The 26342-nt window shown below is 32.3% G+C and overlaps 2 protein-coding genes across 4 annotated transcripts in view; one reads left to right on the top strand and one right to left on the bottom strand.

Moving 5' to 3' along the window:
* Positions 1-1724, bottom strand: part of LOC127738920 (kinesin-like protein KIF6) — a 32091-nt gene extending 30367 nt beyond the window's left edge. The window contains exon 1 of the mRNA XM_052250414.1: positions 1552-1724. Within this exon, the coding sequence (XP_052106374.1) occupies positions 1552-1611 (60 nt within the window). The 5' untranslated portion in view covers positions 1612-1724. The remainder of the gene's footprint in view (positions 1-1551) is intronic.
* Positions 1725-13063: 11339 nt separating this feature from the next.
* LOC127738918 (disheveled-associated activator of morphogenesis 1-A-like) overlaps positions 13064-26342 on the top strand; it is a 49733-nt gene continuing 36454 nt past the window's right edge. Inside the window, exon 1 of one of the 3 annotated variants that reach the window (XM_052250412.1) lies at positions 13064-13254. The gene's annotated coding sequence lies outside the window, so the exon portion shown is untranslated. Of the gene's footprint in view, positions 13547-16931; positions 16969-26342 lie in introns of those variants that run through there. The other 2 variants (XM_052250411.1, XM_052250413.1) reach the window with 2 other exon arrangements.

The following is a 26342-nucleotide window of genomic DNA, read 5'->3' as shown; positions in this document are numbered from 1 at the left end:
CATTGTCAAGTTCTGATCAGAATTCAGTGTACACTTCTTTATAATTGAAAATGCTCTCTCACAGTCAGGATTGATATTTGGTTGAACTATATGTATATATAATAGCTTTATTAAGCTTTGAAAGAGTGTCATAACGTTTTTTTTTGCCATCTAAAATGTCATCTTTTATCTCTGCCATTGCTCCCAACAAAATATATATGTTGCTATTGCCTGGTCAAAACTGGGAAGTTCATCAGAAGACAGCTGGTACTATGAGAACTGATCCAACAGTTCCGTGATATTTCCAACCCCTATGGCCTGTGGAAATCTGTTGGCCAGATTTGAAACTGAAAAAGAAAAATATTTTATAGTTTGATTACCATTCAACATTATATGCTTCATCAAATAGCTACATTGTAGTTCTCCTCTCACATGTATTGTTATGATTGCAACTTAGGGTGCACATTATGCGTTACTCATCCGTCGCTCATTTAAACTCGAAAACCAAAATATAATTTATAAATCTTGAAATTATCTTGGTACGTACGCATATATACACATCATTTTCGCTTAGCAATCGACTCTTTAGACGACAGTAGTCCTGAAAGAGACCTCTTTCTGTGGACACTTCCCCTAAGTGAATTTGAAAGAAAGAAAATCTTTCAAAATCGTAAATACTAATCACAAACTACTTACCTTAAGGGCTTTTGCTGTTCGTCCATAACAAAAATAATCAATGGCGTCCAAACAATTGTTTCGAAATTTTCGGTATTTATCGTCAAGTAATGAAAAAACCCGTGAATCGCGATATCACTAACGACCAAAAAATCAAAACAAAGAAAAAGCGTGTAATTGCGTGTAAAGTGGTGAAAAGCGTGTACACGCCATGTGACAAAATCCTCGCGTGTAAACCGTTGAAAAAGCGTGTATTACACGCGATTATCATGTCACTTGGCAACTATGAGGTCACCTCATGGTCACAAACACAGTTGATACTGTGTATGTATATATATGATAATTTTTGGGCCAATTATATAGCATAATATAAAAGTGCAAGTATATTACGTCGACATAACGTGATATTAACGTTGTTGTAATGTCAGGAATAACGTTGTAGAAACGTAATTTTAGGTCACCACAACGTTGATGTATAACGTTGTGACAACGTCGACATAACGTGATATTAACGTTGTTGTAATGTCAGGAATAACGTTGTAGAAACGTAATTTTACGTCACCACAACGTTGATGTATGACGTTGTGACAACGTCAAGAAAACCATACACTTTTACGTAAATACAACGTAATAACCTGACGTCAATGCGACGAAAACATTACATTGTCACGACGTAATATTGTTAGCTGGGATGCAACATGTTTACTCTTGCTATATAATGCATATTGTGGGTGTGACAATCACATGAATATGGATTTGATTGATGTGATATAGGACTTCTAAATATATTTTACTTTTCTATTTCTAAGTCTAATCAAACAGTAATTGAGCAGACAGCCAGGTTTAATATTTTGTATGAAAACAGGCTGAAAATAACATATGGTGTAACATGTTTACCCCTGCTTTGGATCGTGTTGGTTTTACTCTTCCGAATATCTGGATAGTTTGTTTAACCATATTTTTTATATTTGCAAAGACTTTACAGGCAAGATTTGCGACAGGTTAATTAATTAGAAAATAACTCTGGTTTCCAAAATAGGCAGCCATTTTAAAACATTACAGTACCGAGGAATCACATTCCTTGGTATTTGATTGGTTAAATATGGTGTATAAGTTTCTGTTATGTCTCGGACAGAGTACGATACATGTTCCGCGCTGATCACCTGAATCGAACACACGTACATTAAAAAAGTACAATTTACATACAGGGTATAATAATTCTTGACAAATAAACCTTTTATAGCTGACTCTAAGGTCATCGCAGAAAGTCCGTGTATTTATTCAGTAAGGGAATAACCATCTTCAAACAAGAAAGAGGAGTTATGGTTGTTTTAGGGGGGTCTGATTCTAAAGACAAGAAAAAATAACTCTGTCTCAGCATTGGCAAAAAACCCATTTTGTTTTGCAAAACCAAGAATTACTATACCGAAATCCTTGACAAAACTATGAAAAAAATATTCTGGTTTTAATAGGTGTATTAAAAAAAATGAAGTCAAGATTTCACAGTGCGGCTTGAAAAATTCAAAGTATTACAAGAAATGCTCTAGATGATGATATTTACATACATGACTTGCTTGCTTTATTTTTAACTTAAAATATCTTCTTTTGTTTTTCTGTTCATACTTGACCTGGCTTTCCGAGTGATACATCATTAAGATGGAGAGCAACAATCAGAGCATTGTTCATTAAAAGAATATACATAATGCATGTACACGTACATCCACCCAATGTCAAGTGGCGAATTTTGGGGCGAAGAGGGAGTACAAATTGTTTTGATTAATTGTCATTTTTTATCAATACTGAAATCGTAAAAAAAAATCCTTCCGCTAAGCACGGTGGTATTTTATAGATATAGGAAGATGTGGTATGAGTGCCAATGAGACTACTCTCCATCCAAGTTACAATTTATAAACTTGAGTAAACCATTATAGGTCAAGGTACGGCCTTGACCTATACTAACCTTTTTGACAACTACGCTACCTTTCCTCGAACCCTGGATCCGCCTCTTATGTAAGTCTTTCCATATTGCAGATACTTTTGTAAACTTAGTATGCTGAGAACGATACATAAATGCATTTCAGCATAACACTGCATGCGTAAAAGATATTTAATCAAGTGCGGACAAGGGACTGCTGTCTCATGAATATCCACCTACTTTATACCGTTGGAAGCCTTAATGCTAATGATTTCATAGGAATGCACACACCTTTTACTTTCTTATCGTTGAAAAAAAAACTTCTGTTTCGACATAAGAAAAAAATTAATTTGGTTTGATTGCAGTTGAAAAAAAAAATTGTCCAACTGTTAAAAACAAAAATTTCAAACCTATATAAACAAGACTGCCCACGCTGAAATGGTTCGCCTGCTTTACTGACCATTGATTTTATGTTGATAGTCCTAAATATAGTTTTACTACAAGCATCGCATAAACTTCACAGAAAATGGGGTCAAGGTCTGATAAACCAAGCCAGAAATACATGTACACCTTACAATCATTCCATACACCAAATATAGTTGACCTATTGCTTAAAAGTATACAAGAAACAGACCAAACCACGAACACTTTACAGTGACCAATGAACCATGAAGATGGTCAAGGTCAGATGAACTCTGCCAGACAGACATGTACACCTAACAATCATTCCAAGCTTTAAATATAGTTGAACTATTGCATATATTATCTAAGAAACAAACTTAACCAAGAAAACCTAACATTGACCAATGAAAATGAGTTCAGGGTTCAGATGATAACTGCCAGACAGACATATACACGTTACAATCATTCCATACACCAATTATAGTTGACCTATTGCATACAGTATTAGAAAAACAGACCAAAACACAAAAACTTAACTTATACCACTGAACCATGAAAATGAGGTCAATGTCAGATCACACCTGCAAGTTGGACATGTACACCTTACAATCATTCCGTACACCAAATATAGTAGACCTATTGCTTATAGTATCTGAGATATGGACTTGACCACAAAAACTTAATCTTGTTCACTGATCCATGAAATGAGGTCGAGGTCAAGTGGAAACTGTCTGACAGGCACGAGGACCTTGCAAGGTACGCATATCTAGTTATCCTATTACTCGTGATAAGAGAGAAATTAAGACTACAAAGAATCTTAACTTTTTTCAAGTAATCACTGAACCATGAAATTGAGGTCAATGACAATGGACGTATGACAGACGGAAAATTCATAACATAATAAGTGTGAAGCATCCAGGTCTTCTACCTTCTGAAATGTTAAGCTTTTAAGAAGTTAGTTAACGCTGCCGTCGCCGCCGACGCCCCCCGGATCACTATCCCTATGTCTCGCTTTCTGCGACAGAAGTCGCAGGCTCGACAGAAACCATAACACTCTCCCCTTGAAGTTATATGGTTGCTCCCTACGATTCGTTTTTGTTGTTGTTTTTTTAGTTGTTGCCTTGTTGATAATTAGCTCAGTACTGGACATTGTTGATAATTATTAACAAATTGGTGCCTCCAGTACACAGATGAATTAACTGAACTGAACATTGTATGAGAGTGTTCGTGGATCGTCAGATTAACTAAGATTTGTGATCATGATGTCATTTTTTAAGTGTCTGTTTCTTGATAAATATATGAATTTATATTTTTTCTTTCGTGGGGAAAAGGGGGGGGGTGTACCTTTAATTATTTTTAGGAGAATAAATTATAGTTTTAATCATTGTCAGGGATATGAATATATAATATAAAAAAAAATATAAAAAAAACCAAAGACACAAATTACCGATCTAAGAGTATTTGCAGTTAATAAAAGCTAATTCAAAGACAATTACTACCAATAGATAAATCATGTTTTCCCAGAATAAAATATCAATCAATACACATCCGACGGATTTAGTCTAAATACTTCAGAAGCAGTCTGATCAAGCTCCACTAGTTGCATTCGTTGTGTTCTTCTTTGCAAGTAATTATCGGATTTGATGAAGTCACAATCTATAGGATGGATTAACGACAAGGACACTCGGAACATTTTCAGAGTCATCTGTAACGCAGATATTTCATAACCATTTCACGACGGCGTCCGTAAATCTTTCAAAGCTGACTCGAATATGTTGGCACATAGAAATAGAAAGTTCACAATGGGAAAATTAAAATCGTCTCTTTTGTCGTAAAGTTTAATTCTCAAATGATCCTAATTATCAATTTCCAGATGGAAGTCAAAATATGAAGTAGACTTCTATGTATCTTTTATTTCAAGTTCGATAACATACATTCGATTTAATGTTTGATTATCATAGATGCGATCAATTGTTTCATTATTATCACATAGAATCATTGCAATCATTGCAACCATTGTAACTAAATTCAATGTAATTCTTCAGCTTATTTCTTTCTTAATATAATAGTCTTCCAACATGGAATTATTTGGCGAGAGGACATCATCTATGTAGAGGAACGTGAAGTTAAAGGATATTGCTAACTTCTTTTCATTATTCTTGGGAAGCTCTTATATTAATTTTGCCTTATATAAATAAAGGAACAGGTAGATAAGAAGAGGAGCACAGTTTGTTCCCATAAGAATGTTGATTAGCTGTTGAAAAAGAAAAGAGATAAAAGCCGGTAACACAATATTTTGTTTTTAATCGGACATGGAAGAAAATGTGAAAAAACCAAAATAAAGATCAGTAATAATGTATATAGGAAAATTTGACTGATTGACAATCTTAAATCATTGTCCAAAAAGATTTTTATGACGAAAATTTGCTTTACATGGTAATGGTATGCTTTACTCAGCTCAATTTTAATTCCATAACTTTTTTTTCTTTTTCTCTCTTTTTATGGTGAATATAGAAGATATGGGGTATACGTCAACATAACGACAAAAAAGACATCTGCGAATTATAATTTTTTATCGAAACACTGCACGTAATATCATACTTCTATAAATCAAAAAAAATATCGCGGTTTCCTTCCGAAAATAATCAAAAGCACACTTGCTTTTCTCATTTATCTACTATATCTTCCTAAACTGATTGATTGATTTGTGTTTGCTTTACGCCGCCTCAGCACAAAAAGCCTACATCGAGGCGACTGAGAGCTAATAGTCAAATATATTTACAAAGGTAGTTTTTAAACATATGCTCGCAGTACCTCCATGTGTTTGTTTGTTGTAGGTGGATTTTTTTAAACACAAACTCTAGTTTCTGTGAAAAAAATCTTACTACCGTTAAGTAAAGGTATATGGGTTAGCAACATTACAGCAACAAGTGTCTGTGTTTTTTAAATCTGATTTTGTATCTTTGGACTCGTCTCGGTTTTTTTCATTCTAAACAAACCATATCAGAACTCGAGGCGATTAAGAGCTTTTCGTGTGTACGACACCTGTCGACCTTTCAAATGTATTGTTTGGTTGCTGCCTCATTAATATTTATCGCGAACCTTCTTTAATTCATACCAAGAATCGATGCGTTGCTGTTATATATTGCCAAAAACATTGCCTTTAACACGGTGGGAGTGCATTACGATGTTTTTTCCACTAAAACTGTACAGCGATAATCGATTTTACAGTCAAAGCGTTGAAATGTCTACCAGTTCTATTTACATGATTTTGCAGTCGATTTAGCAACAATTGTTTTTTTGTCGTTGTCTGTAAAAAAATTTCCTGTCTGTCAATCAATTTTTCTTTATGCATATATATGCTTGTTCTATTTCTATTTATCATGTCCTGTTCACTCAATTAGCTGTTGATGTTCGAATAGATCTCCGGCGACTGAATATTAAAGGCATGGTTATCTGTGTGGGAAAATATGAGAATCAAACATGTATTTGGAGAACTTTCACGGCTACTAGTATATAATGTCGTCTGATAACAGCTAGGCCACAAAGCGGCTGTTCTGTGAAGAAAATACGCTGGACTTCGTTTAATATCGTCGACATTTCATGTAGACCAACGACTTAACTGAAAGAAATCACTGTTAAAAGTTATAGTCACCACACTTCTGTCTATTCTGTTATGTACGTTATCCATGCATTTTTGACACATTTTCACTTGCTATACGAGATTTACGAAGTTGGTCGGATTCTGGCTTTTTGACCACAGGTAAGCACATTAGACTCGAATCTTACATCTGATGTGGCTGACTAAGTAATTGGTGTGAAGCTTTGGTATACAGAGGGTGTTTACATCTAAACTTAAAAAAGTCAGTTATCAAACTTGCGATCTTATTATTATTAAAAAAACTGAACATATTTTTCCCTGCATGACATTTTGCAATACTATTCTAACATTTGGTGCGTATCAAGTTTTTTTCCCCAAGAGTTGAGAATTTAGTAAACAACGCACAGAAACATTAGTGTTCAACATAATGTGAATCAGTACATGTATAAATGAATTTAGTTTTAATATTGGGACATCATTTTATCTAAAGAAAGACTGTAATCTTTTTTTACAAATTTGTGAAATCACAACCATTTGCGATATACAGGGGAAGTGCATGTCGTGCCTTTTTACAGTTTATATAAAATATGAGAGAAATCACAAAGACTTAACTCGGTGTTCAGTATGATTTTGTTTAAAAAGATAAAATTAAATGTTTCTAAGTCTACAAACATATAAGTATAATAATGTTTTGTGACGGAAGGGGTTGTGCATTGCAGACATTTTGTTTAATCGGTGTATTAAATATAAGGAGACAAAGGTTCTTCACGAAAAATCGTACTTTTGACAGATAAAATATTATGTGTCTTTTGTCTTCAAACATGAAAAATGGCATTGTACTGCAATTGCAGTTGTTGACATTTATCACATTTTAACGAGTCTAGTCAATAGATGATCACCACAAAATGACGAGTGACAATTTGTCTGTAGGGGGTACAGACAAATGAAACATAATTTCTGTATACCTGACGTAAATTACGAGGTGTTTTCAGGTAATACACACGCACCTCGATGGAAGTGTTATGATGAATCACTAATTATTGTTTTGATTGTTTCATAGCACGGAGTGCATATAACGTTTAAGTGTTTTGTTAAAAAGACGGAAAATATATATTTAAGTAAAAACTTTTAATTTCAAGGTAAGACTTTAGATGGAAGAATTTAAGAAAACAATATTATAAGATATACTGACAACAAAATTCATTAAACGTTTTTTAGTTGACCTGAATGTTCATGGAGACAGTCAGGTGATAACAAAGATTGGAAAGTTTTGGACACTATCGCAATGTCCATTATTTCTTGGGGAAACACTTTGGACCTGTTGGATGAGGCCTTATGTAACCTGAGTAATTATATGCTTTCAAAGTTTCATATGTGTTAGAGGCTGTCACATGTTTTGTTGAGCAAAAAAATCATTTTAGAATACTTCATAATTCTGGTGTCCATCTTAGTGAGATAGGAAGAGACATATAACACACTATATTAGATGTATGTCTCCGATATAGGTTAAGGACAATACATTAGTGCAAAAGGTGTTCCTATTAAAAGCTTTTTTTCTCTCTCTCTTTACAGTGATTAATGACAACTTATTGCTGATTGTCAATTACATGTATTTTTTTTTATTTACTGCTATATTATATGCAACTCATAATTTAACATCATAGAGAACCGATGTTTAAATAACTACGGATATTTTAACAATGTACTATCTATTTCCATCGAGGTTTTCAAAATAAACTGATTTCTTTTGCATAAACAATCAAGGTTTTCCGACTAAGCATGCTAAATTGCTACTGGACGTCAAGAAAGTCATCAATCAACTAAACATGCTATTTTTGTACGAATTTATTTTTCCCTTTACATTATTAAATCGTGTCTTCTTTGCACTGTTACACTAAACTATACCTTAAATGTATATGTGCATGAGTAAAAAGATAGGCGGGTATACGTCAATAAGACAGAAACCCAAATATAATCAAAAGACATCTAGAGCTTCATTTATAGTACACAGATATCTACACAATATGGCAAACTCTATATCGTCCCGGAGATACGTTTCAAAGATATGAGTGAATTAAAGAAAATTAAACCTCCAAATAACCAGAAATAAATTGAGATAACACATGCAACACTGACTATAAATGAAGAGGTAATGAATGTTAGCTTATACGCGGGTTTTTGAAAATCTCAATTCTCCCTCTTTATAATTTCGACCATGCAGTAGAATAACAACACACACATAAAATACAAGTTTAACCCCGACACAGACCGTGTCAGGCCCAAGTCAGGAGGTGACTGTCGTTGGCTGCTATCTGTCGTATATGTTTTTCGTGTTTTTCTTCATAAATCAGATCGTTGGTTTACGTTTGAACTGTTTCACATTTTGTCATGTCGGGGCCTTTTATAGCTCACTATACGGTATGAGTTTTACTCATTGTTGAAGGCCGTACGGTGACCATTTATTTAGTTGCTTAAATCCGATTCATTTGGACTCTGTTGAATTGTTGTATTATTGGCAATTATATCAAAAATTATTTTACATGAAAAAGCTTAATATATAGTATGGGTTTTGCTTATTGTTGGGCCGATGATTTAGTCTTCATTACTGTGTGAAATCTATTGAGGTATGGAGCGGTCGAATCCATGATTTCATATTCAATCGATAAAGAGTTTAATCTGAAGTTCTGAACTTGCTCTGGGTACCATCATGATATCACGTAAAAATAAAACACTAAAGGAAAAGGAAATGTATACAAGTACTTCGTATAATGGTCTCTCTAAATGATATTTATATAATAAATATTGAAAATATTTATTGTTCAAACTAAATGCAAAAATACATAGATCGTTTTGGGTTAGCGGATATATGCATTTGCATCATTGTATTAAAGTTAAACTCTTTTTCGTATTTCCTATTTGTTTCGACTAATTAACGTTGGCACCAATATTTGAATGTTTATCAGCAATGTGTATTAAACTATCTATGTCTGTATACTGAAAAATTCTATCATGTTTAACACTTTTAAGTAATACAGCGACCGATATTAGAGAGTAAGAAAGCATAATATAATAAATTCTGAAATAGAACATAAAATAGAGAAAGAAAATGGGGAATGTGTCAAAGAGACAACAACCCGACCAAAGAGTAAAAAAACAACCGAAGGCCACCAATGGGTCTTCAACACGGTGAGAAAATCCCGCACCCGGAGACGGACTTTAGCTGGCCCCTAAACAAAAATGTGTACTAGTTCAGTGAAAATGGGTGTCATACTAAACCCCTAAACATATATAAATGAACTAAACTTAAAAAAAACATACAAGACTAACAAAGGCCAGAGGCTTGGGACAGGCGCAAAATTGCGGCGGGGTTAAACATGATTAGTGATATCTCAACTCTCCCCCTATACCTCTAGCCAATGTAGATTAAAAAAACACACAACAATACGCACAGTAAAACCCAGTTTGAAAGAAGTCCGAGTCCGATGTCAGAATAGGTAACAAAAGAAACTAAGCAAAATGACAATGATACATAAATTAACAAAGGACTACTAGTAGTTATATACTGACATACCAGCTCCAGACCTCAATTAAACTGATTGAAAGACTATGTCTTCATCATATGAAAAGAAGTCGTCATTATTGAGAGCCAATATATCATCCAACTATCTAAAAGTGTTTTTAAATTTTTGTATCAGATACTGTATGATGGGTCTTTGCTGATTTTAGTCATAAATTGTAACTCATACAGAAACAAGTCCGCAATAAGTGGTGCACAGTTAGTCCCCATTGGAATTCCGATAACTTGACGATATACGGAATCTCCATAGCGAACAAAAAATGTTATCTATCAAAAATTCAAGGGCAGTTATAGTATCAAAGCAGACCAATTGACATAGTTCTTTTGTTTGTTGCTACTAAAAAATGACCTAAAAGAGTTTGAACATATATATTCGCATTCTGACTTTTTAAATGCCATTTACTTAGGTGTATGAATTTTTCTTCATAAGATTATGAGGCAAAGTGGTATATATGGTAGAAAAATCAAAACTTTGAACAGATTGGAAATCATCAATATAAGCATGCAATTTATCAAGTACTTCCAACGAATTTTTGACACTCCAAAAGTAAGTAATTCCACTATTTTCAAAGGCCTTATTCGAACAATTTATTACCAGGTTTTTCATTGTACCAAGTGTACTAGTAAGTAGAATAGACAGTTTAGTAGTGGAACAATGGCTTGAAGACGAAATAAATCTATATATGTAAGGTGTTTTGTGCAGCTTCGGAAGCCAGTACATAGTTGGAACTTTCATTGTATTTGGTTCTGCTTGTAAAGAGGTAGCTAAAAGTTTATGTTTGTAACAGATGTCATTTTCCAAAAATGGAGTCAGTTGAAATGTTGGTGAATTCGTGATTTCCTTTTGCAGGACCTCAATGTAAAATTTACGTCAAACAATAATGATATTATTAGCAGCCTTATCAGCCGGGACAAAAACAAATTCCTTGGCGAGTTCTTTTAGCTTATGTTTGATACGAGAAATAGGGCTATTATGGTTGTTTTTAGGAGTAAAATGTTCTTAAAATGGTGTATACGTATATCAACTGTGTTCATTACTGAATTAACAAAAGTATCTAACGTTTACTTTGAACTTGCTGTGAGTATTCTATGAACAAAAGTTATATAATTACTGTAATTAGTTTACAAGTATCTGTACTTTTGTTTGTTTCATGTATTAATGATGGTATTAATTAGATTGGAAATCTTTTCTGGATGACGTGTATTGGGTGTTTGACGTGTTTGATCCTCTACAGATTGAGATAATAGACGGTGGATTACTTAATACCGACACCTATTTCACGTGTCTGTTTAAAGTCTTGCACTGGTTGTTCCTGTCTCGCGGTCTCGTTTTATCATTTTACTTTTTCGTATTCATTGGTATCTTTGCTTAGTAGGATGTCAATTGGTATAAATATCAAAATGAATACTATGTATGATGACCTATATCATATGCAAGTTTAAACTGTTTTGTTGGGTTGCTTTCTCATTGACCTTTTCACCACGTGTCTGTTGCTTTATATCTATAAGTGCATGCATTTAAGTCTAAAATATGTGCCACGTAGGAAATACCCGACTTGGGTTACGGTAACATTGGTGAGACGCATAAAAAACTATGATAATAAACATCTTGTTAATGGTATTACTCTAGAGGGAAGCACAACTATACATAAGTATGATGATGAAGATCTAAATATAGAAAACAAAACACAAAAACCTTGGTTTTTGGGTCTGCTTTCTAATCTACAGTATTAACTGATGTCTCCCCGGTTTTTGGTAGGGTCTCCAGGGGGTGTCAATCATTTTGCGACAGTATGAGCATCTGAGACACCCAGTACCTCACCCTTATCATATTTTTTAATATAAAAAAATGCATATCCTATCACATATTGTTTAGCAAGAAATCTTTCAATAGCTATATTACGCTATTTCATGGAATGTAAATAGATTTGACGATGCCTTTACGAAAGTGGTCTTAAACACACCTTTTAATACTAACAGATGATTTGAATAGCAGTTTCAGAGACGTAGACATAAAGGCTGTAAGGGATCTACCATTTGATTTTTATGGGGGGCTAGGATGAAATTTGAAAAAATAGGCAGGACAGGGGTTTTGAGTAAAAAAAAGGCAGGATGAGATTATTTGCAAAAAAAAAGGCAGGATGACAATTTATGTAAAAAAAGAAGTCAGGATAAACTAAAAAAAAAGCAGTACCGAACAGAGTGAAAAATAAAAAGGCAGGACCGAATAGACGGGGAAAATAAAAAGGCAGGACCGAATAGAGGGAAAAATAAATAGGCAGGACAAAATTTTTCATCCTAGACCCCCCCCCCCCCCACCCCCCACCCCCCCCCCCCCCCCCCACCCCCATAAAAATCAAATGGTAGCTCCCTAACTTTATCATATCTTTCATCTAAATTTTTGCCCTTACATTATATTATGAAGCCTGAAAAGTGACATATTTCAGACAATTTTATGCTAAAAAAATCATATAAATCGTGAGAAACTAATTTTTTCTGGGGATTATTTTTTAGGTGTATCCCACCGCTGGACCGTTCGTGTTGCTCAGTCTTTAGATTTCTGTGAATTGTTGTCTTTTCGTCGCTTTTGTTTTTGACCCAGTATGTTGTTCACAGGCACTTGTCTCTGAAAACAATCTTATATATAACTTCGTAAAAACTGAGATTATAGTAGTCTCAGGTAAAAAAAAAAAATCAGAGATAAGTGGTTTTGCTCAGACATATATGAAACTTTTCAGACACACTGTCAAAATGATTTGCCGATCAATCAACCTTGTTTGTTTTTCCCCACAATATAATATGGTGTTTTAACACGACATAAAATTCAATATATTTATTTTTTTTGCTTAAAATTGAAACTTTTTAGGTTTACTCGATACCGAAATACAAGGGAAACTACTTTTGATTTTCTTATTTTCTTTTAAAAGGAAAGAGTCCGAAACCTGTCTTATGCGGAATGCCTCGAGGATTTACTTAAAAACATACATAACAAAATTTTGACAGATGGTTACAAATTCAAAGAACCACATGCACATAATCTCCTTCTAAGATGCTTATCATGTATCCTGTTTGTAATCTTACTGAGGTTATCACTTAACTTGGACGGTAAATTTATCAATGTACCTATTCACGATAAAACATATCATTGCTACAGATCGGAAAAAATACATAATTATTATTGAATGATCGATTTTAAAGAGAACAGTGTTGACATTCATAAATGTTAATCATATGTTGTCAGTAATGAGACAATGGTAGTGCCACAGGATAAATTAGATTTTACAGTCTATTACACTTGATTTAATCAGAGTTTAGATTCAGATTACAAACACGATTTATTCTGGTAGAGTTTTTACCACAGATGTGATTTTCTTCTTGGGATTTAAACAGTCCACAGGTTTGTTAGTATATACATTTTAAATCACAATGTTCAAAATGATACAAGCATCTCTGGTGTTCTTGTTTTCATTGTGATATATTATTTCTCATGATATTCAAGCTTTAAAGACGAAAATGTCATAAAGGGTGTGAATTAGGTACATCTTATACATGTGATTATGTGATTATATTTATTCCTTTATCTTCCACTTCCAGCATTCCTTGCGTCAAAGGCACCTGTTTAAGTGCACTGTGTAGTATAGGTTCCTATTTATTTAATGACGTTTTACTCCTATCTTGACAAGGTTTGTTGATATGAGAGCTTTTAAAAGAAATTAATTTTCTACTGACTCTGAATTTTAATGAAATCATTGTTTTTTTTTTTTACCTGATATACGAATATACAGTATGCATTTGTATACATTTTTTACGTGGGTATCTATTGTATGTATTGATACTAGTGTCACAGCACAGCAGTCAGTATTTTTGTTTTTACAGGAAAATACTGAATTAAGATAGGACACATTCTTTATGTGCCTGTTCCCATTCAGGAGCCTGTAATATACTGTGGTTGTCATTGGTTTATGTCTGTCATACTAATTTTTTACGTATTTTTTTGGTTTTAAATTAGACTGTTACGTGTACAATGTAGTTTTTTTAGTTGTTTCACATTTTTCCTTTCGAGGTGTTTTATGGTTGAATATACAGTATGGGTTTTTCTCATTTTTATAGGTCATGCAGTGACCTATAATTGCTTTTATCCTCGTCATTTGAACTCTGGTGGATTGTTGTCTCATTGGACGTCATACATGGTACCACTTCTCCTTATTTATATATTTACAATGTACATTGTATAATGTTTAGTCTTTTTAGTTTTTAAGGTCAAAGGTAAAATTCTTTTTACTCCATACTGCAATGAAGGGGGAAAAATTGTCACCCATTTGGTATCATTGTTCAAATGAGTGTAAAGAATAGCAAATTATAGCATCAGTTTGAATGTCATTTTCACAAACTGAGTTTGACTGCAAATCTATGAGGGACTGGATGGGGGTCCTCCATTTCAGTTGGGTATTCACAAATTTTTTTTAGGGCATTTTTCGTTATTCTTTATTTGTTGTGCCCATTATTCTCTGTTCTTTATATTTCAGCACCCCATTATTATCTATTCTTTATTTTTTTTTTGGCCTATTTTTATCGATTCTTTATATTTTTTTGCCTTTATTCTGTACTTTTTGCCCTTCTATATTCTCTATTCTGAAAACCCCATCCAGACCCTCATTATGTCATGTTCTATGTACCAAATACATGTATACATGTAATAACAATATAATAATAATGACCCTTTATATATAAGGTCATGACCTAAGTATTTACTATGAGAGGTTGACAATGATACTGCTTTTGTAAATGTGATGATTCCAGTTCTTTTTGACAAAACTGACCATCAATTATTGACATTCTGAATTTGCACTCCACATCAACCAACCTGTTATTCATGATAACTGTTACATGCTTTACAACATAGAGAACTGACATTTCAACAAAACCCATTGGTTAAACATAAAATTTTATCTTTTAGTACTAATAACTTTGTTGAATGACAAAGATTCAGTTCTCCTGATTGGTACATTGTACATGTTGTAAAAATTCACATTGTGACTAAAGCATTTGAATTTTTATATGTTTGGCTTGCTATTGAAAAAAAAATCATAAATTTGATTAAAGGAAGACAGTGAATTTGTGAGATTGGATTTTGTTAGGTAGAGAATTTAAGAGGAAATATTTAAAGGGTTTTAGTTTCTAATTAAAATTATAAGGAAGATGAAAGGATAAGTACAATAAATCTTTGTATTACAGTTGTATTTATTCCTTATACAAGTTGTTTCAGATAAAGGTGAAGGTTTGGTACCATTAAAACGTTTAAACCCGCTGCAATTGTTTGCACCTGTCCTAAGTCTGGAATCTGATGTTCAGTAGTTGTCGTTTGTTGTTGTGGTTCATAAGTGTTTCTCGTTTCTCGTTTTTTAATAGATTAGACCGTTGGTTTTCCCATTTGAATGGTTTTACACTAGTAATTTTTTGGGGCCCTTTATAGCTTGCTGTGCGGTGTGAGCCAAGGCTCAGTGTTGAAGACCGTACTTTGACCTATAATGGTTTACTTTTATAAATTGTGACTTGGATGGAGAGTTGTCTCATTGGCACTCATACCACATCTTCTTATATCTAAGTAAGCTCTGTAAGTATTAAAATATATTGACACTATTTGATTTTATATGAATCATTTCATACAAATGGGTATATATTTATTAATGGAGAAAGGATCATTAGATAGATAAATATATGTTTTTGGTTATCATTTATTGTTGTGTTGTTATCTAGATGTCAGTTTTTTTGTTATCTTACATTGTTGTGTTGCCATCTAGATATCAGTTTTTGGTTATCTTTTATTATTGTGTTGTTATCTAGATACCAGTTTTTGGTTATCTTGTATTGTTGTGTTGCTGACTAGATATCAGTTTTTTGGTTATCTTGTATTGTTGTGTTGCTGACTAGATATAAGTTTTTTGGTTATCTTGTATTGTTGTGTTGCTGACTAGATATCCATTTTTTGGTTATCTTGTATTGTTGTGTTGCAGACTAGAAATCAGTTTTTTGGTTATCTTGTATTGTTGTGTTGCTGACTAGATCTAAGTTTTTATTTATCTTGTATTGTTGTGTTGTTGACTAGATGTACTACAGTAGATATTAGTTTTTGGATATCATGTTTTCTTGTGCTTTGTCTAGATATCAGTTTATTGTGTGTTGTTGTGTTTTGTCTAGATATCAGGTTATTGTGTGTTGTTGTGTTTTGTTGTGTTTTGTCTAGATATCAGGTATTTGTGTGTTGTTGTGTTTTGTCTAGATACAATGTATCAGGTTATTGTGTGTTGTTGTGTTTTGTCTAGATATCAGTTTTTGGTTATCATGTGTTGTGTTATCTTCTGTTGACATTCTATTTAGTCCATCTTAGAACAAAAAAGGAAATATAATTTTAAGCCCATTATTGTTGAGTTGCTGTCTTTGGGAAGTTTACCTGATATATAAGAAGATATAGCTTCTTATGTAAATCATTATGTATTTAACAATATAGACCTTGAACACTTTTTCAATACTAATTAAAAACTAACAAAACCTAGTAATTTCAGTGTTCATTCATAGATCTTTACCAAATAACTAAATTTGTGTAATTATAAACACTGTAACAAACTTTGGTTTGTTTGAAGAGTTTTGAGGGATAAGATAGATAACATTATGTCTTAAATAGTAATTGTGTCAGAAATTTAGTATTATATTACTGTTTATAACTTTTATAAACCTAAAAGCTTCCGTAGTAAATAGAGCCACAAATTTGTGTCTATTATCTACCCCGTCTTAAGGAATGTGACGTCTTTGTGAAAACAGGTAAATATTTACTTGCATCAATAAAGAGACAGATAAACTTTTCATTTTTGGAGTCTAAAAAAAATTATTTCAACAGTTAAATAGCTAGTATTTCTTTGATCTTTTTTTTATTAATAAAATGTTGTTTAATCTGTTCAATCTTCAACCGAGAAGTGTAAATATAATTTAATAAATCATATCACAAAATCAATGTCATATATACTAGTCAGATGCTTTCCAAATGCAGTGAATTCCTATTGCTATTGGAATGATAATTGCTCTTTCAAAGCACTGAATCTCTTTATGAATACATGTACATGTATTAACTTCAATCTTGATTTAAGCAGTTACCTTTTTTTGCTTTAAAAAGCTCTGTAATTGAAATCAAAATATGTCTTGCCTGTTGCAAGAAAATATTATGGTTGTAGAATTTCTACTCTAATGGATTTTTGATTCTTTAAGAAATCAATATATTTTTCAAACAGACAAGAATGGGGTAGACTAATGTTATTATGCTTATTGTTTCCTACTAAGCCCAAAAGTAAACAAAAAGATTGCATATACAGTATGCTTTTAGAATAATTGATTAATTACTCATGTCCTGGGATCTAAAAAGGATTGGTCCATTAGTACATGTATTAGAATTTTTGTCATAAACTTGACCAAAGGATGCAGATGAAACAGCCCTTGATTCATATTACCATTTAAGTCTTATCAAACAGAGATATCATACTTTAACTTTGTTTAAACCTGTTTATTTACTTTTGACTTTAATTATTTATCCCTTGTAATTTTTTATTAACTGTGTATTTGCATTCAGGTGTCACAGGTCAAATTTACTCGTTCAATGTGTGTTAATTTACGTTTTTGATTGAGTTAAGCCTTCCAATTGATATTTTATAGTGTGTTTTTCTATGTTGTGATGTTATACTATTGTTTCAGAAAAGGGAGAAGGTTTGGTACCATTAAAACGTTTAATCCCGCTGCAAATGTTTGCACCTGTCCTAAGTCAGGAATCTGATTACAGTAGTTGTCGTCTGTTTATGTAGTTCATACGTGTTTCTCGTTTCTCGTTTTTATATAGATTAGACAGTTGGTTTTTCCGTTTGAATGGTTTTACACTAGTAATTTTTTGGGGCCCTTTATAGCTTGCTGTTCGGTGTAAGCCAATGCTCCGTGTTGAAGGCCGTACCTTGGCCTATAATGGTTTACTTTTATAAATTGTAACTTGGATGGAGAGTTGTCTCATTAGCACTCATACCACATCTTCCTATATCTATGTCATACATGTAGATTTTATTGTCACTTCTTCACAGACATTAACAACACTGAAATGGCTTAGGACAGAATTTCATACTTACTTACAGCTGTTTTCTGCTCTTTGGTAGGGTTATTGTCTCTTTGACACATTCCCCATTTCCATTCTCAATTTTATTACTTAATTGATAGGTATGTCAACCACACACATGTACAATGTATATATTTTATGTTGGCCTAAAGGTAAAATTTCCCATTATATACTGAAAAAATTATAAATTTCTTGCGAGTTCAGATTCCAATACATCTCATTATTACAATGTATTACATCTGTATATGATAATTTTAATGTATAAAGTTCAATGACCAAAGGATTATTTTATGAGTTTATACTGTAACATTCCCAAATAAACTATTGCTCAAAATATATAATTTAAGATCATGTTTTCACAGTGTGCGTCTTATTAAACTAAATAAACAGTGTATTAAATCTCATGTAATGAATTATATACAATGTATACACCTGTTATTTTAGGCACACCTAGCCAAGAAAGGGTCAATGGGATATTTTTATGATGAATGGTATATATTATGATAGCAATGAAATTAGAAATCGCCTATCAATAAAATAGTATATTGCCCTTGTATCTGTTCATCATATTTTTTATCATGCAGATTATGATAAATGATAGATTGTGAGGTCATTCTATTAGAGGAAATGTTTAATTTTAGGCAATCTGACATTTGAAGCTGTGGTAACTCACTGAGTAGCATATCACCAGCTGTTAATTTGTAAATATTGTAAATAAACAGTTCACTGAACACAGTCCTGCTGGAAAACTTTTATGTAAATTAAAAAAGAAATACTGGTAATGTTGGAGAAAACAAGTTATTTATAAATTTGCATACAACTGTATCTTTGTGTAGATCATGGAAAAAATAAGAAATAATTATTTCATGTCATACTATATGTTCATTTTAACATTGGTAGGTATTATATTTAACACCAAGAGTTTAGGAGGGGAGGGGGTTTGTAAAATTTTGACAAATATAACACTTATAAGATAAGGAGATGTAAGGTTGCCAAGAAGATAACTATCCACCAGAGACCAACCAACATAGATGTTAGCAACTAGAGGTAGCCTAACCATATTAAGATGAGGGTAGAGCATGATTTGAAAGAAATTATGAAAATTTACGAACTGTTTTACTGATAGAAGTTTAAAAAAATACATGGACATGTAGACATACTTTAAGAGGGATTTTAATTAATTTCCTAGTGAGCAACAGAAATATCATTTGGGATTTTGACGTCATTTAAAATTCAACTGATATCATGCATGTGCAACCATGTTTTATCAGAATCAGAATATACATGTACAAAACGAAAGAAGAGCCTCATATTAGAATATTCACAAAATCTGTATTATATATAGTTACATTAATCCTACAAAGCTATTCATCACAAACATTTGATTTTCTCTATTCAATTGTTTCACTTTTTGTCTTGCTTACTGTAAGGTATGCATTTTGTTCATTATTAAAGGCCTTACAGTGGCCTGTATAATATATATATGCTTACATCCACATTCTTTTTTTTTTTTTTTGCAGCCCAAGAAAATTTTGTACTCACCTTAGACATATAATTTGGGGTTAAACTTTTCCTGTTATAATTTGATTTCTATGAATAATTAGAGTAAAAAAGCGAGACATAGGTATGCTGTTTCCGGCGTCTGCGGCGACAGCGGCGTCAACAATGTATTAGTTTGTGATTAGGTCTAGCCCATGGTGAACCACTAGTGGTAGGTCAATGATATTTGGTATGCAGTTGTATTAGCATTGGCACATCTCATTACCATGGAGATTATTTTGCCCCGCCCCCTCAGTCAAGGTCTATTGACTTTGAAACTTTGCTTAGTTTACATGTATTAGTTTGTGATTAGGTCAGTTTATGGGGAACCACTAGTGGTAGGTCAATGATATTTGGTATGCAGTTGTATTAGCATTGGCACATCTCATTACCATGGGGATTATTTGGCCCCGCCCCATCAGTCAAGGTCTATTGACTTTGAAACTTTGCTTAGTTTACATGTATTAGTTTGTGATTAGGTCAGTTTATGGGGAACCACTAGTGGTAGGTCAATGATATTTGATATGCAGTTGTATAAGCATTGGCATATCTCATTTCCATGGAGATTATTTGGCCCTGCCTCCTCATTCATGGTCTATTGACTTTGAAACTTTTGCTTAGTTTTCATGTATTAGTTTGTGATTAGGTCAGTTTAAGGGGAACTGTTAGTGGTAGGTCAATGATAATTGGTATGCAGTTGTATAAGCATTAGCACATCTCATTTCCATGGAGAATATTTGGTCCTAACCCCTCATTCATGGTCTATTGACTTTGAAACTTTTGCTTAGTTTACATGTATTAGTTTGTGATTAGGTCAGTTTAAGATGAACCACTAATGTTAAGTCAATGATATTCGGTATGCAAATGTATTGGCATTTGCAAGTTTCATTTCCATGGAGATTATATAACCCCACCCCTCAATTATGGTTCATTGACTTTGAAACTTTTACATAGTTTACAAGTTAATGTTTGTGTTTAGGTTTGTTTTAAGGGAACGACTTATGAAAAGTCAATGGTATTTGGTTTGTAGTTGTATTAGCATTGGCACATCATTTGCACATCTCATTTCCATGGAGATTGTTTAGCCCTGTACCTTCAGTCATGGTTCATTGACTTTGAATATTTGCATAACTTACATGTTAAAGTATAGCTATTTTAATTTCAACATTTGCATTATCAAAATAACAAATAGGCGAGACATATCTCTGTGTTAACAGTTTTATTTTTTGTTGTTGTTGTATCTGATACAAAAAAAAACAATTGTTCCCCCTTTTCAAAGCCACTTTTTCCAAAAATAGATAAAAACTGTGAAAAGAGGAATTTATTATTTTGTCTAATCTTTACATTACAAATATCAAATTAACTGAAGTATTTTTCCTCTGACCTAAAAAGTAAAATAACAAAAATACCGAACTCCAAGGAAAATTCAAATCGTAAAGTCCCTTAATTATAAAATGGCAAAATCAAAAGCTCAAACACATCAAACGAATGGAAAACAACTGGCATATTCCTGACTTGGTACAGGCATTTCCTTATGTGGAAAATGGTGGATTAAAGCTGCTTTTATAGCTAGCTAAACCTCTCACTTGTATGACAGTCACATAAAATTCCATTATATTGACAACAATGTGTGAACAAAATGGTTTCACTATGTTGGTCTAATACAATGTAGAATTCATATACATGTAACATTAATATGTTCTCGTTCTGATATGCATGTAATGAACTGTGAAACACAAATTCATCATCAGCATCAAATCTCTCAGTCATCCTGTTTTGATTTTAGATGTTTTTCACTGCTGTACAAATGCTGCACATGCAGTTTACCCGGTAATTATTTTTAAAGAATGAGCAGTAACCTTGAAATAATACTGCTGTGAATGTTTTCATAATTTCCTGAAGTAACAATTAGTCTCCATAGTTTCAGAAAATAATTTTTAATATCTGTAGCAGACTATTTCATTTCAAACATTGATCAGACACATTCTGTCAAAGCACATTTAAATTTATAAATTTTATGAAATCACAATCTTTTAACCTTGTTGTTTACTGCATTCTTTCATTTTAGTTTTGGTTGATACTTTTGAATGTATTGAGATACATGTACACATATTGGATAAGAGTAGGATAATTTTGCAATATTTAGAAAACTTTCATGTATGTCCAGCTGTTTTACAAACTCACAGTATCTGAACCTAGTGTTGCAAAGAACACTTGTTTGATTATAGCAGATTTATTTAGATTCTAAATGAGTGGTCAATCATAAACTAACAAGTTCAGTTGGCTATTTTATTGCTGTACAATCACCCCTGCCAAGTTGGTTAAGTACAGAAACATGTTAACATTCTAGTGTGTGCTATGTAAATTCAGAAACTTTGGATCTTATTTTCTGTACTTATTTACCAAACGAACTTTGATCTTAGAATATATTGTAAACAATTTAAATTGGATGTTGTACAAACTTTTTTTACTGATTATTTTTTCTGATGTGTTAAAGATTGTGAAAGAAGACTTGAGTTTTTTTTTCATAAATTGATTGATTGTTTTACCTGGCCAACTTGAAATTTGTAAGGTTGATTGATAATTCTTCCGTGGCCAACTTGAAATTTAAAACTTTTTCATCCATATTGAGATACTAATACATTTCAATCATCTGATTTACAGAAGTGAATATATTTTTCTGACTACTGCCCACTATGCAGGATTGCTGTTGTGTGTTATTTTCTCAATTTTTTGTTGTTAAGATTCCTAGTCATTGTAATTTGAATTTCATGTTTTCACATTTGCTTTACAAAATGCTGGAAATGTGTACTGGGTATATGTATAAAAGTAGAAATGAGGTACAGGAGTCGGTTTCACAGAAATACTTACACTAAGATTGATCGTAAGTAAACTGAATTGTTCATGACTTACGATCAATCTTGGTGTAACACCACTAATTCGGGCCAGGCCAGAAAGCACATACCAGAAAGTAGTACATATTTAACACAAAATAGTTCCTACGCATGAGTGTAACTTTCAAAATATGTAGAATATTTAGGTATTTTTGGTATCAAATGAAAGCTGAATGACTGGTGATCATTGTAGAACACTTTTTGACTTATAATTTTGAATATTAAAAAAAATGCACCAAATTTTAAAAAGAGGGTACAGTTTGCCTGTTTGTCAGATCTGAAGTACCTGTTTTGGTACATCCGAAGTTCCGGGAACCAGTTCTTTCTTATATGCCATTAAAGGTATGTTGATGTTTTCAGTACAAGACACCATAAAGTGTTGCTTTGACATGCAATGATTGTCACTTTATTTGAACTTAAAAGAAAAGAGCTATGCCTGCTTGAAATTGAGGAATTTAACATAGAAAGCAATGGGGCCATGAATTAGTGGTGTACTTCCTCTTAGTTGTAGGTTTTTTTGTGAAATCGACTGTAACTTATTTGTCAGTGAGACAGCAAGCTTAAAACACTAGTTATCAAATCTAGAGTGTAACATACAGTCTCCAACAGTAGACTGGTGGTGTCTATGTAATATGCCAAGCTCTAAATTGTCCTGATTGGATTTCCTTTAACTCTTGCATGAGTTAGTAACTGAAAAAATAAAACTGCTGTGAATATATTTCATAACTTATTGAGGTTGAATTAGTATTACATAACCAGCTGATTATGATAACCCAAACAACATATTTTGCTTATTTACACAAACTTTAACCAGACTTCTGTGACAACAGCAGTTAAATTCTCTCACTCAATTTAGATTTGTTTAAATGGCAATAAATTGAATAAATCTGTTTTTTCTCCATTCTTTGATTTCAAGTTTTGAGTTTAAATATTTAGATATTGGTAATTTTTTACTATTTATTATTTATTTGGCCCAATTTTCGCTATTCTTTATATTTTAGCATCCCATTACTAGTTTTCTCTATTCCTTATATTTTAGCATCCCATTACTAGTTTTCTCTATTCCTTATATTTTAGCATCCCATTACTAGTTTTCTCTATTCTTTATATTTTAGCATCCCATTACTAGTTTTCTCTATTCCTTATATTTTAGCACACCATTATTCTCTATTCTTTATATTTTAGCATCCCATTACTAGTTTTCTCTATTCTTTATATTTTAGCACACCATTATTCTCTATTCTTTATATTTTAGCATCCCATTACTAGTTTTCTCTATTCCTTATATTTTAGCATCCCATTACTAGTTTTCTCTATTCCTTATATTTTAGCACACCATTATTCTCTATTCTTTATATTTTAGCATCCAATTACTAGTTTTCTCTATTCTTTATATTTTAGCATCCCATTACTAGTTTTCTCTATTCCTTATATTTTAGCACACCATTATTCTCTATTCTTTATATTTTAGCATCCCATTACTAGTTTTCTCTATTCTTTATATTTTAGCATCCCATTACTAGTTTTCTCTATTCCTTATATTTTAGCACACCATTATTCACTATTCTTTATATTTTAGCATCCCATTACTAGTTTTCTCTATTCTTTATATTTTAGCATCCCATTACTAGTTTTCTCTATTCCTTATATTTTAGCACACCATTATTCTCAATTCTTTATATTTTAGCATCCCGTTACTAGTTTTCTCTATTCCTTATATTTTAGCACACCATTATTCTCTATTCTTTATATTTTAGCATCCCATTACTAGTTTTCTCTATTCCTTATATTTTAGCACACCATTATTCTCTATTCTTTATATTTTAGCATCCCATTACTAGTTTTCTCTATTCCTTATATTTTAGAACACCATTATTCTCTTTTCTTTATATTTCTCTATCCTTATTTTTTGTCCTATTTTTCTCTTATTCTTTATATTTTAGTAAACGAATATTCTCTATTTCTTATTTTTTGGCCCATTTTTCTCCTATTCCCTATTTTTTTGGACCATTTTTCTGTAGTATTGCCCATTATTCTCTATTCTGAAAACCTCCTCTAGACCCTCCCTTTTAGTAATTCTGTAGTATTTTTGTATTTATTCTGCACTGCTGTTTTATCTGAACACAGTATGTTAGAATGAACACTTATTTGATTATAACAGATTTATTTAGATTCCAAATGAGTGGTCAGTAATAAACCACCACTTTAGTTGGCTATTTTATTTCTGTTCTATCACTGACCCTGGCAAGTAACTTGTTGCCATTCCTTAAATTAATCATTTTCAGAAAAAGAAAAAAAAATGCAGTATTTGTTTTTGTACTTATTTACCCACTAGTTTGTTCTACAAATATGTTGTAAGATATTTTATGTTGTACATCCATCTTTTTTAATTTTTTTTAGTTAAAAGTTTTCCAGTTGTATACATTCAGTGCATTTTCAATGTGTAATGTTAAAAATGCGTCATTTTTAGCCACAAGAAAGTTTTTTTGTCTATAAGAAGTTCCATCCTGATTTAAAGTTAATTGATTGTCTTCATGAGTTGGTTGACTAAAATGAGGTTTATATGTGTCAGATAATCACTAAATCTGAGACATATTGACCTATTACCACTTCCCAATCTCCTTACATTTTTTGAGTGGTAACAGAATACATGTACTAAGGTTTTAAAATGATTTAGGAACTTAGTTCATAGAAGTTATGTACTATATATTACAACATCATATTATCTTTGACAAAAGGATTTATTACATAAATGTTATATATTGCCCTTGAAAAATGCTACACATTCACTTACCAATTGTCATGAATAACTTCAAACTTTTTAAAAAGTCTTTATAATGATTTTAATGATTTTAATAATTTTGAATTGTTTTTGTTATTCAGGAGGTCCATACTTACGGTGGTTGTTTGAAAGAAAATTTAGCTTTTATTCAGATCTTGTGGAATAAAAAGTTCTCTGGATTTTGAATCTGGTTTGGGTTTTGCAGCGTTAAGTGACCTATTTCATAACATACTTTCCCATGCTCTCATGTTGCAAATACTTCTAATTGTTGATTCTAATTATTCCCTTACGACATAGTTGTGGAAGGAAAATAGTAATTTTACCATCTGTCTGTCTGGTTGGCCTTCTTTTTCTACTACTTTGTCTGCACTTGATCATACATAATGCTTGCACTTTTTCAATCATTAGGCCAAAGAGCAAGGTCGTTTGCCCTATCTGTACATTAGTACACGATTATAGCTTTTATATATTGTAGAGCTACAGTTTAGAATTTAATCTACAAATGTTGTTCAGCTTTGCACGTTTCTATTCTTGTTCTCTTGACCATGTTAATTCTATATTCTTAGTGAATCATACATTTCTACATTTTATCAACATTTTTGATGTCATTTGTCCACAAGGATGTCAATCTTAGATTTTTTTTCACACTTTTGCGCTTTTCTGGGTTTTTTAAAGTCATAATAAACAAAATAGTGTCTAAAACCCCACAGTATGAATATATATATTGACTTCCTTGTGGTTTGAAAATTTTATCGGTAATTGAACAGTGTATAAAATTTTCTTGTTGCTTAAATGCATTCATCGCCAATGGGTATATCATGTATATACTGAG

Source organism: Mytilus californianus, unplaced genomic scaffold (genome assembly GCF_021869535.1).
Source record: "Mytilus californianus isolate M0D057914Y unplaced genomic scaffold, xbMytCali1.0.p SCAF_4, whole genome shotgun sequence".
NCBI lineage: Eukaryota > Metazoa > Mollusca > Bivalvia > Mytilida > Mytilidae > Mytilus > Mytilus californianus.
This window is presented reverse-complemented; position numbering and strand designations above follow the sequence as displayed.